Here is a 13,526-nt window from a genome sequence, read left to right as displayed (position 1 = left end):
ATTATTTCATGATTCATGACTATATATGTAAAATAGGCCCTGATAAAAACTGGCTTTATAAATATATGGGTAGCAAATGGGGTTTCCCTTTCCGTATAATACAAAGTACAATTTAAAAATGTTATCATCACTCACCGTTGCAATCCCTCCAGCAGTAGCGGGGTAAGGAACACATTTAGTTGTCCTTTTAGCCGGGCCACAACGGATGTGCAGGCCGCTCCTCCCTCCGCCTGCAGACTCATGAACTCGCCATCATCGAAACCGTTTGTGGTCTTGTCCGATTCCTCCTCCTTCAGCAGGACACTGGGATCCCAGGGATGCGACTTGGGTCCACCCAGAAAAGTGGCCGAACTGTTGCTGCCAGTGGCGTTCTCGTATCGTGGAACCACTTTAATCTCCCGCCAACACGAATAGAGATCAAAGTGGGGCAGCATCTTACTGCCAATATAGGTCAGGCCACCGTCTTCGTTCTCGGAGAAGAGAGGCGTGGAGAAAACATCTGGGCTGAGGGGAAAGGAGCATCCATTCCAGTTGAAGCACTTAACCTGCGACAGATGATTTAGGTAGCTGGCCATCAGCAAAGGTGAGTCGATAATTGGCCGGTTGACCTGCTGGTGAAGATTAACCAGAGCCACATCCTCCTGTGACGACATGGCCGATATGAAGGAGTTGGAAGACAAAGACGGTGTGCCAGAAGATGAGCCACGGGAATCAGCCTGTAGAATGTATAAGAAACTATCATATTAGAATGAATTGCTATATGACATGGTAATGTTTACTTTTCGGCTTCTACAACTAAATAGCCAGATCAAAGGGCACAAGCAGAAAATCGTGAGAAACGTTTATGTTTAAGTGCAGCAAAGATATAGTCCTGTTTTAGTCACCATATTTTAAAGATCCAAAATCAAAATGAATTTTAACACTTTTTAACTGTTCCTATTAAACATTCTAAGACGTACTCTTAATTATCAAAGAAACAAAATCATTTAATAACCAATTTAAACAGAAAAACAGAAAAGGAAACTATTTTAAATTTATAATATTCAGGGACAGTTTTTATAATGCATATATGATAAAAACCAAAACAGAAAAAAAAATTCGAAATCCAATAAATTTTATGATCCTGAAACCTGTGTCTACCCTCTATGTCCACTACTAAAACTTAAACCTAGCTTGAAACCAAAAAACTCCACATGCACTTATATTCAAAATCCATGCATTTGCAGATCGCCGAACCATGTATAAACAATGTAGAGAATTTCAGTAAAGTACCAAACTAAGAAATATCTACAGGTACATTAAGATTGGTCAGAATAGACTAGCATAAAAATTTTGGTTTAGTTGCGCTACTTGTTAGTTAGAAGAGGTTGGTTGGTTGTTTGTTGTTGGTACTAAGAACTACTCACATCATGAACAAAATGTCGGTACTCAGGTCGTGATGAGATATTTGTTATTTTTCTTATTGGTGTGGCAAGACCGTGAATGCGTCTCGCGTCTTCGTTCTGGATGAGTTTTGATTTAGGTATCGGTTTTTATATCGATTTGGTTAGTTCATTGATTGATTTTTGTTTTCGATTTAAGATGAGTCGAGTTTGAGGAAAGGAATAGATTTTAGGTGTGGTTTACAGTTTACAAAATTAGAAACGGTCTCTCAACGTATTTCTTATGAGTTCTAATTTATCCGGACATTGAGAGATCGTTGCTTACGAGTTATTTATAGTATACATATTGTAAATGGAATTATGTTAAAAGCATGCACTGACTCGAATCGAAAAGTTTTCGAAATGGGTTCTTATTGCCGCTTAATACTTGGGTGATATTGGATTTAATGAGAAACAGAGTGAAATATAAACTTGGCTTTAAAGCAGCAAAGCTAGAACCGCTTGGTGTAATAAATCTCTGAGTAAATCGACCTAACATTGTAGAATACAAATTCAAAGTGTTTGCGTATTGGATTTTTCAGCTTTACCAGTTCTGTAGTGCTCTGCGGGCGTTTCGGAAGTGTTTTGTTGCCATCGGGAGCATGGATCTCCAGATCGCTGCGATATGTGGGTAAAGTATGGCTTCCGTTATCGTTTTGGGCTCCAATGCTAGTTATGAAGATATAATATTTATTAAAATAATTTGGTATATTATATAATTGTTATATACTAACCTTAAGTCCGATGAGAATCGCTTCTTTCCAGACAGCACCACTGATCCACTGTTTGCACTATTTCGCTGCTTCATGGATCCCCGCTGCGACAATACATTGGATATGTCTTCTTCGGCGGAGAAGAACATCTCTGAAGGATTCTCCGATGTCAGCGATATGGTGCGCTGCACCTCACGGGGTAGGTGATCTCCTCCCAATCCCTGAACGTGAAGTGCTATATCCGCAATCTCGAACTCCAAGGGATGCGAATGAGGTGCGGAGTGTGACATCTCGTCCGGTATCTGCAGAGGAACAAGGAAGATTCATTATCTAATCTGATTGGTGTCAACAAAGTTGCAACTTACTTCATGCTCATCATCCAGGACATCTCCCGTAAGTCTAGAGTCGGAAATGCTCGTTTTGGGCGGTGACACCCGCAGCCTGTTCGAATCCGAGCCGCGTCGATGGCCAGTTCCTGTGTCAGCTGCAGAAGCTTCGTGCTGCAGCTGTAGCTTCTTGGAAGGACTATCCAGTAGACGGGCGTAGGGTACCTCCACGGATGTCTGCCTTGTGCAGGGGTACCGCTTGCTCCTCCTTTCCAAAGTATTCGGCGATCCAATGCTCTCCCGGGATTTGTTTCGACAATTGGGCTCCGGCTTCTCCACTCCGGTTGTGCCACTTGCCCCAATCTTAAACTTAGTGCCATCGGGCAGAGAGCAAAGGTCCGTCTTCTTGAGACTTCCGTTACGCAAATCTCCAGCGGGCCGATACAGGCGGCCCTTTCCATTAAAGTCTGCTGTATCGTAGAGCGAAACGCAGTGGAGACTGTAGGGAGGGGTGTGGAAGACAAGTTGACCCTGGTGGAGAATGCTTTCGCCAAACCCATAGTCCTTGTTGTTGTTGATAATGCTAAGATCAGATAAGAGTTTATTAGATTGTTAAATTATTATCATATCATTTTAATGAATATATGTATATTTCCTGATAAATATAATATTAATAGTATTTTAATTCAAAGCTGATTGGTCATATCGTTAATCGCAAGTGACAAGCAAAACTTATAGCACTTCTATGACACATCAATTACTGCAATTACAAACGAATCGAATTGAAAACGATATCATTAATCATGGATAATGGGAATGTTAGTCAATCACAACAAAGAAGTGAATAGAGAGTTTTTCTTACTAAGGGTTTTATATTTTAACTTACAAGTAACGCGCAATGTTGTAGTTGTCATGAACATCCTGTGCCGTTGGCTTGAAAAACTTTTGTCCGTTTCTGTTGCTTCCAAAGAAAACACATCCACCGATACAGCCACAACGCGAGATTTCACTGCCAGAGGACAGGGCACTTCCATTATGGGACCACAGGAACCAAAGACGCTTGAACTTGGCATCGTGCTCACGCAGGAAACTGCAAGTCGAAAAAAAGACAAATTGTAATATCAATTTATACAGCTAATATATATATATTACTTGTGCTGCACGAGATGTAGTTCGTGGTCTGGAATGGGCAGGGCGGAAGCTCCCTCCAGCAAAATGGGTCCCAGCGAAGTGCAGCCCACCTCCACCCAATTCTCGGTAAGCTCTGATGTGTCCGGTGTTCGCTTGGCATGTGGCTCTGAAAAACTATCCCTTAGCTTCCGCGTCGCCTCCTCTCGAGAGTCTCGCCGTGAAAAGGAGTTCGAGCTGCGCTTTCCTGCCCTTCCATGCGTCCCATAATGTGACACTCCAGCATCCTGAGACTTTAAAGAGTCCTGATCGGCTCGCCTTAGTTTACCTGACCGATTGCTGCCCGTGGTGTTGGTGTTGAAAGACGAATTCGTCGTGTGAAGCATAAACAAGCGTAAAAGGATGGAGGGCAGCAACCCGGAGATTCCCGACTTAACGCGTTGGCCGTGAAGATTACAATTTGCCAGACGGATGGGCGAGATCCAAGCATGCAATGCTGTGCCACTCTCTATCAGATAGACATCCACTGCGTCCACCGAAACGCGCGTCATTTTGTATTTGATATCCTCGGCGGTGGGACACTTGTACTTCTTCTCCTCCTTGGTTTGGGGGCAGAGATTGCTCGGCACTCCGTGGTGACAGTTCCTTACTGTCTTAGGTGACTTCAAGCAGTTTTCCGGGTCAATGGCCAGGAGGATGAGTGTCTCCAGACCTGTGACCACGTTTACCAGCTGTGGCAGGGTAAGTTTTCCGGTAAGTTTACCCAGCTGCACTTCCACAAGCCAGGAGTACTCCAGGGTATCCTCGTCCAGAGCACAACCCTCATTACTGAACATGGCATGACCTCTCACTTGGACTGCTGAGAGCATCAGGTGACCCTGGTTGATGTGCTGCTCCCGCTGGGAACGCTGCAGACAGTCCGAGGTTAGTAAATACGACGGACTCACTAGTACCTGCAGGGTAGTTTCATGATATTTTTTATTCATCTCGAACCCGAGTCTCTCAATTAGCACCACCGGGCACGGAGGATCGTTTTCATTGCAATTCTTCATCACATGGGCCTGAATGTCATGCACAATCACAGAAACCATCACCTCCAGGGGACGGTATAGACGCGGGTCAAAGGGTTTGCGCTTCTCCTCGGGCGCTTGAGTTTCGGAAATGGATTTGTTGGCCAGCTCTTTTTCCTTTGCCAGCAGTTGATCTTTGGGATTTAACTGGGCAGCTCCGGGCTCCTTCAAATTTACATTCGATTGCTCCATGTCAGTAAAATTCTGATCCTCGCCGAAAATATTTTCCTTTAGGTTGATAAAGTTGCGCAGCACATTTCCGTATGCCATGAGCACGGAACTACCTATTTCAAGTTCCACAGTAACATGATCCGCAGACAGTGTTCCGGGATCAAAGTTACTATACTGTTCCGGTGGCTGTTGCCAGTTGCTCACAGGAGATTTTCTAACTTTAGGAATTCGCATGGGGCTCAGTAGAATCTCTTCTTTTTCTGGTGTGGTTATATCCGCTTGCGGATCCGGTCCTAAAGGCGGAACCGGATGATAAACATACTGAATGGACAGTGCCAGGATGGGCACTGCCCAACAGTCGATCCAACCGGCAGAGCGCTGGCAAATCTTGCGCCACTTCTTCGAGTACAACTCTGGGCGCCGGATGAGTTTGCCCTCCCTGGTCAGCAGTCTTGCGTTCTCATCTATTGCTAAAACAATTGGACGCACCGAGGACACTTCTGGTACGTACAAGCTCAAATCCAATCCCTCGCCGTGGATCCAAAACTTTAGAGTAACGGTCTTGGGCAGGAAATCATCGAAAGGCAGGGCAAAACTCATCTCAAACACGTCTCCACAGAAGGCCAAGTGATTGTTCTCCTGGTTGGCACTACTGCAATCGATCCAATTGTACTCGTTACACAGCATTAGGATTTCGAACTCGTGCAATCTTATGCTAAAGTTGCAGGTGTAAGGAACAAAACTGAGTATATCGGGCCTGGCTTTGTTCGCCCAATCCTCGATGAGATCCTGGAAGAAGCACTTGTGTTTGTACACAATGAAAGCACTCGTTTTGCAGCCGGAAAGAGATATGCTCCAATCTTGTGGTGCATTCCACTTGGTTGGGTAGTGGATTCGCACCTTGTACTCTAAGGATTCAAACTCTGCCAGGCTACGATACTGCAGAGAAGTGGTTGCCTCCACGTGGAAGAGCTGTCCCTGGATCTTGGAAGTGTAACCATCGGGATGGGTGACCCAGGGAATTGTAACCTCTACATACGAAGCTGGTCCCACGGTTATGTGCATTGCGTTCGTCTCTTTTTCTTTGGAGAAGAGTATGTCAATAGTGGCTTCATTCAGCACGCACAAGGTTACATCGAAGGATTGATAGCTACGTAGTTCCCCAGGCTGAGGAGTGGGTGTAACCTCCGCCTCCTTCCAATCCGAAGGGTAAAAGTACCTGTACAGGTGATCCCTTTGCCGATCTGCCCACGGTCCGTAGCTGAAGTCGGTGCCTTTAAGGCACCTCGCATTTATGCCCCACACTGGCGGGGAAGGCTCCACCACATCGCCGTTGGGCAGGACAATCTGTACGGGTTGCTCCGGCACAACGCCCGGTTCATCCATGTAAAAGTACAAATCCATTTGATTGGACATCATCACCACAAAGCCTTCGCCCATATATCGAGGTGGTTCATCAATCAATCCCGTGTATTTGGGACTTGGACAGAAGAGCACTTTGGCATTCTCGACTTTGGCCTTCACAAAGTGCATAAAGTGATCCAATCTGCAGACAGCTGGCTTGGTACTGTAGGTGCAATGGGCCTCCTCCACGGAAATCGAGAGAGTAGTCGGCGTCAATCGGTTTCCAAAGACAAAGCGACCGGAGCAGACGTCAATCTTGATCACTGGGATCAGATCCCGCCAGGTGGTGGCCTGCATGGCCTCCGAGTTCTTTACATTCTGAATCCGACGCGCATTTTCCAGGTTCATGTGGTGCTCCTTCAGCTTGTTTCGCTCCTCGTTGCTGACCACATCCGTGGGTATGAGCAAAGATGGCTCCAGTCCAAATGTCTTCTCCAACGTGTCGTACAAATCCGATCTATTGTAAATGTGCAGCTCATAGCCATTGAGCTGGACCGAGAGTCGCGTGTCCGAGTGGGAAAGATCTATGAAAAAAGAAGTTTAGTCAGAAGAGGTTTAGAAGTTATAATTGCATTCCCAACTCACCCTCTGAGACATCCTTGGGCACGTAGGACCGCCACCAGCGGAATATGAAGTATCCGTCTTGCGCCCGCACTGTGTAGTCATAGGTGATGTACACAAAGTCTCGGAACATTATCTTGCCAGCCAATGGGTTTAGGGCCACCGAACCGATCTTGAAGTACGCGCCCTTGATGAACCATCGGTTGGCTATCTTCGTTATCAACATCCCAATCACCCGAGAATTGTAGAAGGAGATGTACGTCACCCAGGTGATCGTGGTCAGCAGCGAAGCGAGCAGCCATATCTGAAATTATTCGGGATCGAATTATATACCATGTATAAATATGTATCATTCCAGAAAAAAATTGTTTAAGATTATTAAGCTTATATATTAATTAAGGTACATTAAATTAGAATAACTAATATACATTATCATTTACTTATGTAAATAATGAAAAAGCGGTTTGTTTTTTATAACTTTGTTTACATTATCGAAAAAAATATATTCAACTTAGTTTATTCCTTAACCAAAAGCTATCTTCAGAAATATTCAACCCTTATTAAATATAGCCATTAGGATAATGGATTCTTAAGTGCTCCAATTATGTTTTACTTTTATGGGATTAAAGTTTATAATAAAGAGATATACTAAATAAATTCAGAGAATTCATTTATAATTATTTTTCATTTATTTTGTTATTGATTCTCCTTGGTTGTTCACACAATAATCAAAAGGAAAGCGATAAAATCAAATGCATTGCCGAAACAAATTTTTAATCCTTAATACATTTTCCAAAATTACAAAGCTTTATGATACAAATACTCCACAATTCTGCTTCCTTTTCTTTAAGGGAAGAAAAAACCATCCAAGAGTAATTCGCTGATTTGTGTTTAGAAGAAGAAATAACATCAAACTGTAAAATTTTAAAATTTACTATACAGATTGGAATGGGGACTTCCTTATAAACTTAATCGAAATGAGATTTGCCAAAATGTACTACGTCAAATTTTCGGATATAAGCCTCGTGGGATCGGCGGTAGAGTTCTCAACTGGACTTTAATGTGTACACATTCAGAGACATGGAAATGAGCAGCTGGGCGATGATCTTGTGACCCTCTAACAGATCCATGACTCGAGGACCTTGCAGGGTGTGTCGGTGAAGATGCAGCCGGTGAACTGATCGCTCTGCTCCTCCTCGATTACGGTGCAGCCATTGGCATTGGTAAAGGCCAAGCCCCGGCCAAGGAGTTGGGACTCCCGGCACTGCTTCCGGCTGGAGTGGGCGGCCCGGAAGTGGGCACGGCCAGTCAGCGGATTGATAAAGTCCGCCCAGTAGCCGTTGTGCATGATCTCGCGCGAATTGTGGCTGGCGAAGAGTACGAAAGAGCGCAAGGCATTGTCGACATCAGAGTCCTGGAACTTCATCCCAATCATGCTGAAGTTCATCGAGCTGCCAAAACGGGCGTACGGATGCTGAAACAGATGGCGCATGTAGGCCACCAGCAGCTTGGGGCAAGCCACCACCCACATGTCGGAGGGTGAGATCACAGACCGTAGGACACTCTCGCCCCCCTTGGTCAATGTCTGTGCATCCGCCGGATAGTAGGAGGTGGTATAGGGCTGATCCACCGATGAAATGAGACCCTGGTACGCCGGACCCACGAGATGCGGCATGTAGAAGAGATCGGTGTGGCGGCTGTGAAGGATCGGAAACTGAGGATCCAGTGCTCCCTGCTCGTCCTCCGGCTCGATGTCCTGGTCGTCGGGGAAGGCCAGCTCCGGAAAGCTGCTGCTCCCGCTGGCCCGGCGTATGTGGGTCATCACCTTGGCCTGTCGCGTCGCCAGGCAATTGATCAGCATCCGCAAGGGCTGCATGTTTCGTCTAAGTTTGATAATCCGGTAGAAAATTTTCGGTTCGAAAAAACTAGAGCTGCTCAATATCTTAGCGATTAATGGAAATTTTGATGAATTGTTTGATGAGACTGCGTGTTAAAAACGAGGTTAAGGCTGTGCCTGATTTGAGCTCTGATCTGATTGATGACAGATTTTCTGGGGGTGTGTGCGATTCCGATTCTTGGAGTTTGATGGTTTCCAAGTGAACTTGGTCTTTTATGTAAGAGTTACTTTTACACCGTTTTGACTAAGACCGATTGTGAAATTGCAATGAACATCGAAGATCAAATAAATAAATTGTCTATAATGGAAGAAAGTCTGAGGGGTAGGAGTTTTCGAAAGAATGTAAACATCACAGAATAATTTTGAATTATAATGCTATGTTTACTAAAACATTAGTTGAAAGATAACCAAAAGACGAAAACTTATTTAAATAACTTAAGAAAAGAACGGTTAACTTTTTTTATAGAATACAAATACTAAAGAATTTTTTTGTGTACTCTATATAAATTCAGGGAAAACAAATTAAAACAACTTTTGTCTACATTCAGTTAATTTACAGTGTTGTAATTTTATATTAATCTGTGTAGTATAATGCTAAAGTTCTGAATGGAACTAAGAGATCAGCGTTTATATTGAGTAAACAACTTTAAAAACATCATAATAAAATTATAATCTTGAATGTCTAATCAGTTGAGAAAAAAGAATTATATATATAGTTAATATAAAAACAGTATTGGGCAAATATAACAAATTGTTTTTACTTAAATTAATTGGGAGTAACAATTCTAGACAGTGAACACTTATACTTGATGTGTTCACTCAACTTAATAGCATAATAAAAACTGAATTGGGGACATTTTTGCTAAAATGCATTTTAAGTCATTGCAGCTGCAAATTATCTTTATTGTAGACTAAAAAAGCGGATTAAAAACGCAATATTGTGTGATAAGATATCAATTTCGGTGGCTAGGATTTTAGAACGCACAAGTAAAAATTTTGTGGTCTTTTGTAAAAATCAAGTATTTTGGGTTTCTAAGTAATGATGATTAGAAAGTATTTAGCTATAGATCAGCCTAGAGTCCAGTGGGTTTATCAGCGACCAGTATGTCATTGACCAAATGCCGCTGATTGATAAGCTTTCCGCTGCTCCCTTCGCCCATTAAACCATTAAACGTGGAGATAATGCCATTTGTCGGTTGATTCACTGGCATACCAGACGTATTAATCAAATTAAATATGCCCTCATGATGCGTATTTAGTTTCGCATTCAACAACAGTATTCAGTATATTAAAGCCCATTCTCACCATGCGCGCATCCAGATTCATGTCGTTCAAGGAGACATTGTGGGTGCTGTTCCAGGTGCCCACTTCTGGGAATCCCATGGGCAGGCTGTCGTCGCTGGTGTCCTCCACTTCCAACGCCTCCATCGCTGCTGATGTGTGTGTGTGTGTAACTGTGGGCGGCGCGGGGCGGTTTAGGTGTGCCTGCTGTTTTTGCAGTTGCTGTTGTTATTGTTGATGTTGTTGTTATTGCTGCTGCTACTCAGGTGTCGCACTCGCGATTATCGATTACTCATTGCAGCACTCATTATCACCGATCATCGCAGGCTATATACATGGGCATCTTTCAATTATGGATTGCATTACATTCGGCTTTATAAATTTAAATTTAATTTACTATTCTACACGCACACACACACTACACACTCAATACACACGCACACAGGTTCGATTTTTCCCACTTTGTTTCGGAGGTCGCGGGTGTCTCAATTTTCGATTCGTATTTTCACGCCTCTTTTCATCGAGGCAGCGCACTGCCTTCTATCACAGCGAGAGTTGCAACTACGCGGTCGCGTTTTAAGCTGAATTTGCTCGTAAATCGCTAGCTATTTAGCGCGAAAATAATAAAAATAATTTCGCCTCGGACGAAAACACTCCCATCGTTTCTTCTTCTTCGTATACAGCTGACCGACCAGGGCTGGACACGTAGCTGTTGTGGCGGTCTGGCAACGTCGAGCGGGGTGCGATAGTTACAGAGCGCACTAGAGATGCGCTCGTGCTCGATCGTGCATTTCAGCCGTTAACATTTTTGAATATTTTAAAATTAAGTATAAAGTTATATAAATATTATTTCTGCTTGAGGTTATCTAGCAATTTAATGAACACAACTATATATTAAAACTCATTGTTGTTCCTCAAAAAGCCACAACTTGATGTCATTTTTAAATTTGCAGGATGTTTTTTTATATTTTGTTGACTGCGCAAAAGCTTTTACTTTTATGTACTATCCACCGAAATAACAATGTTTTTTAAAAAATATTGTAACAAAAAGTTATAGCTCTTATTAACATTCAAGTCTACACTATATCTTTATGAATAATTAAAATGAAAAAAATACTAACAGCGCTATTATTTAAGAACCTGAACTACCTATATCGTTTTCATGAAATCTGATTCAAGATCAAAAAAACTTGTAAAACGATATTTTGAAGGATATTGGGATGTGAACTAGTTTGACCGCAAAAGTTGAACCGGCAGTACCTTTTCAAAGGTTGCCTGGCAACGTTCTAGTGCAAACGAATTTTCACAAAGTTCTTCTGACAAGTGACAATTGAGCAGGTGCTCAAAGAATTCTCGATTAATTTATAAAATCAAGATGAGATTTATTCCGCTTCATACGAAAAACACGACGATCGTGTACAAGAACTCGGTGTGCTCCTTTGCCACCCTTTTGGTCGTGACTTTTATTGCACTTTCCGTAATGCTGCCCGTCCTTCTGGTATCATTCCTGAGCCCCTATTCGGGTATATCGGAGTCTCGAATTTTATACGAGCAACCCAACACGGAGTTTACTGATCAATATATATTTGTGGGTACAACAGAACCATTAGAGTTTGAGGAAGAGGAGTCCCTTGTCGCCTGCAGCAGTTTCGGCAATTTTAATGACCAGATGGAAAGTTACACTAATAGCTGCACTACGACTAGATATTGGACCGAGGATATGAACAACGATGGCGTAACAGATCGGGCCCATTTTCAACTGGAACTGCAGGATGTGCCCACTAGATTGGTTAGTTTTAGTTTACTGCTTTTCTTCAAAGCCGAACTGCAACACAAGTGTGATCTTTCACCTCCTTCCGTGCTGGCCCATCAACTTCCTCTGGCCACTCGCCTCGCAAATGGAGAGATAAAGCTGAAAGGAGAGCTAAGTCTTAAGCAATATGTGGGGTTCACCTGCCCATTTCCGGGACGCAACAACAAGACTCAGTTCCGTGATGTCCAAGTGGACATAAACGGCACCACAGAGCAGTTCAATATGGAATCCCTGCTAGCCCAAGTCAAGGCCAATCCAGCTTTCTTCCAACTTGTCGTTCAGGAGACATACTACAATAAGACATCACCTCAATTCGAGCCCGGTCTCATTATTGATCTAGAAATGGACGTGCTTCAAGTTCCCGCTCGTTATCATCTTAGCGTTTGGGAGCGTCTTGGCCAATTCTGGCTTTACTTTGCCTCATTTTTCGGGATATCTTTTTATATCATGAACAAACTGAAGGACTTTCTCTTCGGACACCATATCGTTCGGTCCTGGGAGATTATACCTTGGAAGAAGCTCTACTGACACGCGTCGGGCGCCATTTTGGAGATGGACAACTTCTCCATTGGCGAATGACTTTAGGCTGGTTGTTACTGGTTTTCCAATGCTTAATCATTGTCAGTCAAATAATAAATATAACAAATGTACAGAAAATTTAAGTGCAGAACATAGGATCGAAGTGATCCGCCTATTTATCCTGGTTATTAGACATCAGGGCTAGGTTGCCAAAGGAAGATGCAGCGGACGCGGGCTCGGGAGCGGGATCAAAGGCTCGATTGTCTTCCAGAATGATGGTGGTGTGGGGATAGTGATCCAATTGCACGAATAGATAGCGGTATTCCAGTTTGCCAGAGTTAGACTAGGAAAATAATAGATTATTAGTACAAAAGGAGCTAGGGTTCTATAAATGACTATAGCCTAATGAATAATATTCAATCCTACCCTCCTGGACTCCAGTTGCACGGTGGCCTTGTTCCTCAAGCCCTGCACATAGAACTGCATCCGCATGTGGGGCTTTCCATTTCGCTCATAGCTGGAGTGGGCCACATGCTGCCTGCGACCCCGCCTGGATGTCTCGCCGAATCCCTTGATGGGCGCTCCAATCGCATCCTGAACTCGTGGATCCTCAACAACACGTTTCAATGCGTCTGCGTATATATTGTTTGGACTCTCGCTGGAGAATAGCTCCCGGAATATGGCAAAGAACATCACGCAGGTCACCCCCAATCCGGCGATGATAATGGCCGTGTAGCTGGCCGTCTTCGTGTTCTCCTTGATCTTCTCACCAATTGGGCGCACATCCGTGGACACTTGGGTGTTATCCTGCGATCGTTGCAGTGATCCGCCACCATCTGCATGATAGATATATTGAATGTTATGTACAAAACCCGTTGGGAAGTCAAAGCACAAACCGCGCGATGCTTCCTGCCGCAAATGTGGACTCCAGTGCATTGCTGCCGCACATCTTAGCCTGGTGAAGTTGGTGGGCAGCAGGTTCTGCCGCTGGCTGACCAAGTTGCGCAATAAAGCTAGCCGTGACATTGCTAAAGTCCAAATCAATGGGTTAAAAACAAATAAATGCACTTTATAAAAAAAGAATTTTAATCAGCTGTTGACTTGGGCAACGCAAATAGTGTTGCCACCTTATCGAATATTACTATAGATAAGATCCCGCTAAAAAGGTATATTTCTATTAATTTTTAATAGACAGTACCTATCTGATAAAATTATGTTTTTG

General features: G+C 43.4%; 4 protein-coding genes across 12 annotated transcripts in view; 1 reads left to right on the top strand and 3 right to left on the bottom strand.

The window, feature by feature from the left end:
* The window catches only part of tweek (transmembrane protein KIAA1109 homolog tweek), a 30,243-nt gene extending 19,589 nt beyond the window's left edge, over nucleotides 1-10,654 (bottom strand). For 5 of the 9 annotated variants that reach the window (XM_017079369.4, XM_017079391.4, XM_017079383.4 and 2 more), the window contains exons 1-9: nucleotides 9,997-10,654; nucleotides 6,819-7,098; nucleotides 3,613-6,757; nucleotides 3,347-3,550; nucleotides 2,500-3,043; nucleotides 2,156-2,436; nucleotides 1,970-2,090; nucleotides 1,407-1,502; nucleotides 136-716 (exon numbers count right to left, since the gene is read on the bottom strand). In XM_017079369.4, the coding sequence (XP_016934858.3) occupies nucleotides 136-716; nucleotides 1,407-1,502; nucleotides 1,970-2,090; nucleotides 2,156-2,436; nucleotides 2,500-3,043; nucleotides 3,347-3,550; nucleotides 3,613-6,757; nucleotides 6,819-7,098; nucleotides 9,997-10,119 (5,375 nt within the window). In that variant the 5' untranslated portion in view covers nucleotides 10,120-10,654. The remainder of the gene's footprint in view (nucleotides 1-135; nucleotides 717-1,406; nucleotides 1,503-1,969; nucleotides 2,091-2,155; nucleotides 2,437-2,499; nucleotides 3,044-3,346; nucleotides 3,551-3,612; nucleotides 6,758-6,818; nucleotides 7,099-9,996) is intronic. The other 4 variants (XM_017079399.4, XM_017079416.4, XM_017079408.4 and 1 more) reach the window with 1 other exon arrangement.
* Nucleotides 7,712-9,069, bottom strand: LOC108013562 (uncharacterized). The gene has a single exon (XM_017079483.4). The coding sequence runs from the start codon at nucleotides 8,668-8,670 to the stop codon at nucleotides 7,912-7,914; it is 759 nt and encodes a 252-aa protein (XP_016934972.3). The 5' UTR covers nucleotides 8,671-9,069; the 3' UTR covers nucleotides 7,712-7,911.
* A 614-nt stretch (nucleotides 10,655-11,268) lies between the features above and the next one.
* LOC108007238 (transmembrane protein 231) lies at nucleotides 11,269-12,442 on the top strand. Its single transcript, XM_017070878.4, has one exon. The coding sequence runs from the start codon at nucleotides 11,348-11,350 to the stop codon at nucleotides 12,311-12,313; it is 966 nt and encodes a 321-aa protein (XP_016926367.3). The 5' UTR covers nucleotides 11,269-11,347; the 3' UTR covers nucleotides 12,314-12,442.
* On the bottom strand, nucleotides 12,376-13,416 carry LOC108007247 (mitochondrial import inner membrane translocase subunit Tim21). Its single transcript, XM_017070889.4, has 3 exons — nucleotides 13,201-13,416; nucleotides 12,731-13,140; nucleotides 12,376-12,647 (listed from the first exon to the last, which is right to left on the bottom strand). Exons 1-3 carry the CDS (start codon nucleotides 13,328-13,330, stop codon nucleotides 12,477-12,479), a joined length of 711 nt encoding a protein of 236 aa, XP_016926378.3. The 5' UTR covers nucleotides 13,331-13,416; the 3' UTR covers nucleotides 12,376-12,476.
* Between the last annotated feature and the right edge of the window lie 110 nt (nucleotides 13,417-13,526).

The sequence above is a fragment of the Drosophila suzukii genome, chromosome 2L, assembly GCF_043229965.1.
Source record: "Drosophila suzukii chromosome 2L, CBGP_Dsuzu_IsoJpt1.0, whole genome shotgun sequence".
NCBI lineage: Eukaryota > Metazoa > Arthropoda > Insecta > Diptera > Drosophilidae > Drosophila > Drosophila suzukii.
Note: the sequence above shows the minus strand (reverse complement) of the source record. Positions and strands in the feature narration are given on the sequence as shown.

Excerpts from the sequence above, each read along its gene's own strand:
- LOC108007238 (XM_017070878.4), top strand. The coding sequence starts at position 11,348 with ATGAGATTTATTCCGCTTCATACGAAAAACACGACGATCGTGTACAAG.
- LOC108013562 (XM_017079483.4), bottom strand. The coding sequence starts at position 8,670 with ATGCAGCCCTTGCGGATGCTGATCAATTGCCTGGCGACGCGACAGGCC.
- LOC108007247 (XM_017070889.4), bottom strand. The coding sequence starts at position 13,330 with ATGTCACGGCTAGCTTTATTGCGCAACTTGGTCAGCCAGCGGCAGAAC. Across the intron at positions 13,141-13,200 it reads GCGGCAGGAAGCATCGCGCG|ATGGTGGCGGATCACTGCAA; the intron begins GTTTGTGCTTTG and ends TCTATCATGCAG. Across the intron at positions 12,648-12,730 it reads TGCAACTGGAGTCCAGGAGG|TCTAACTCTGGCAAACTGGA; the intron begins GTAGGATTGAAT and ends TTATTTTCCTAG.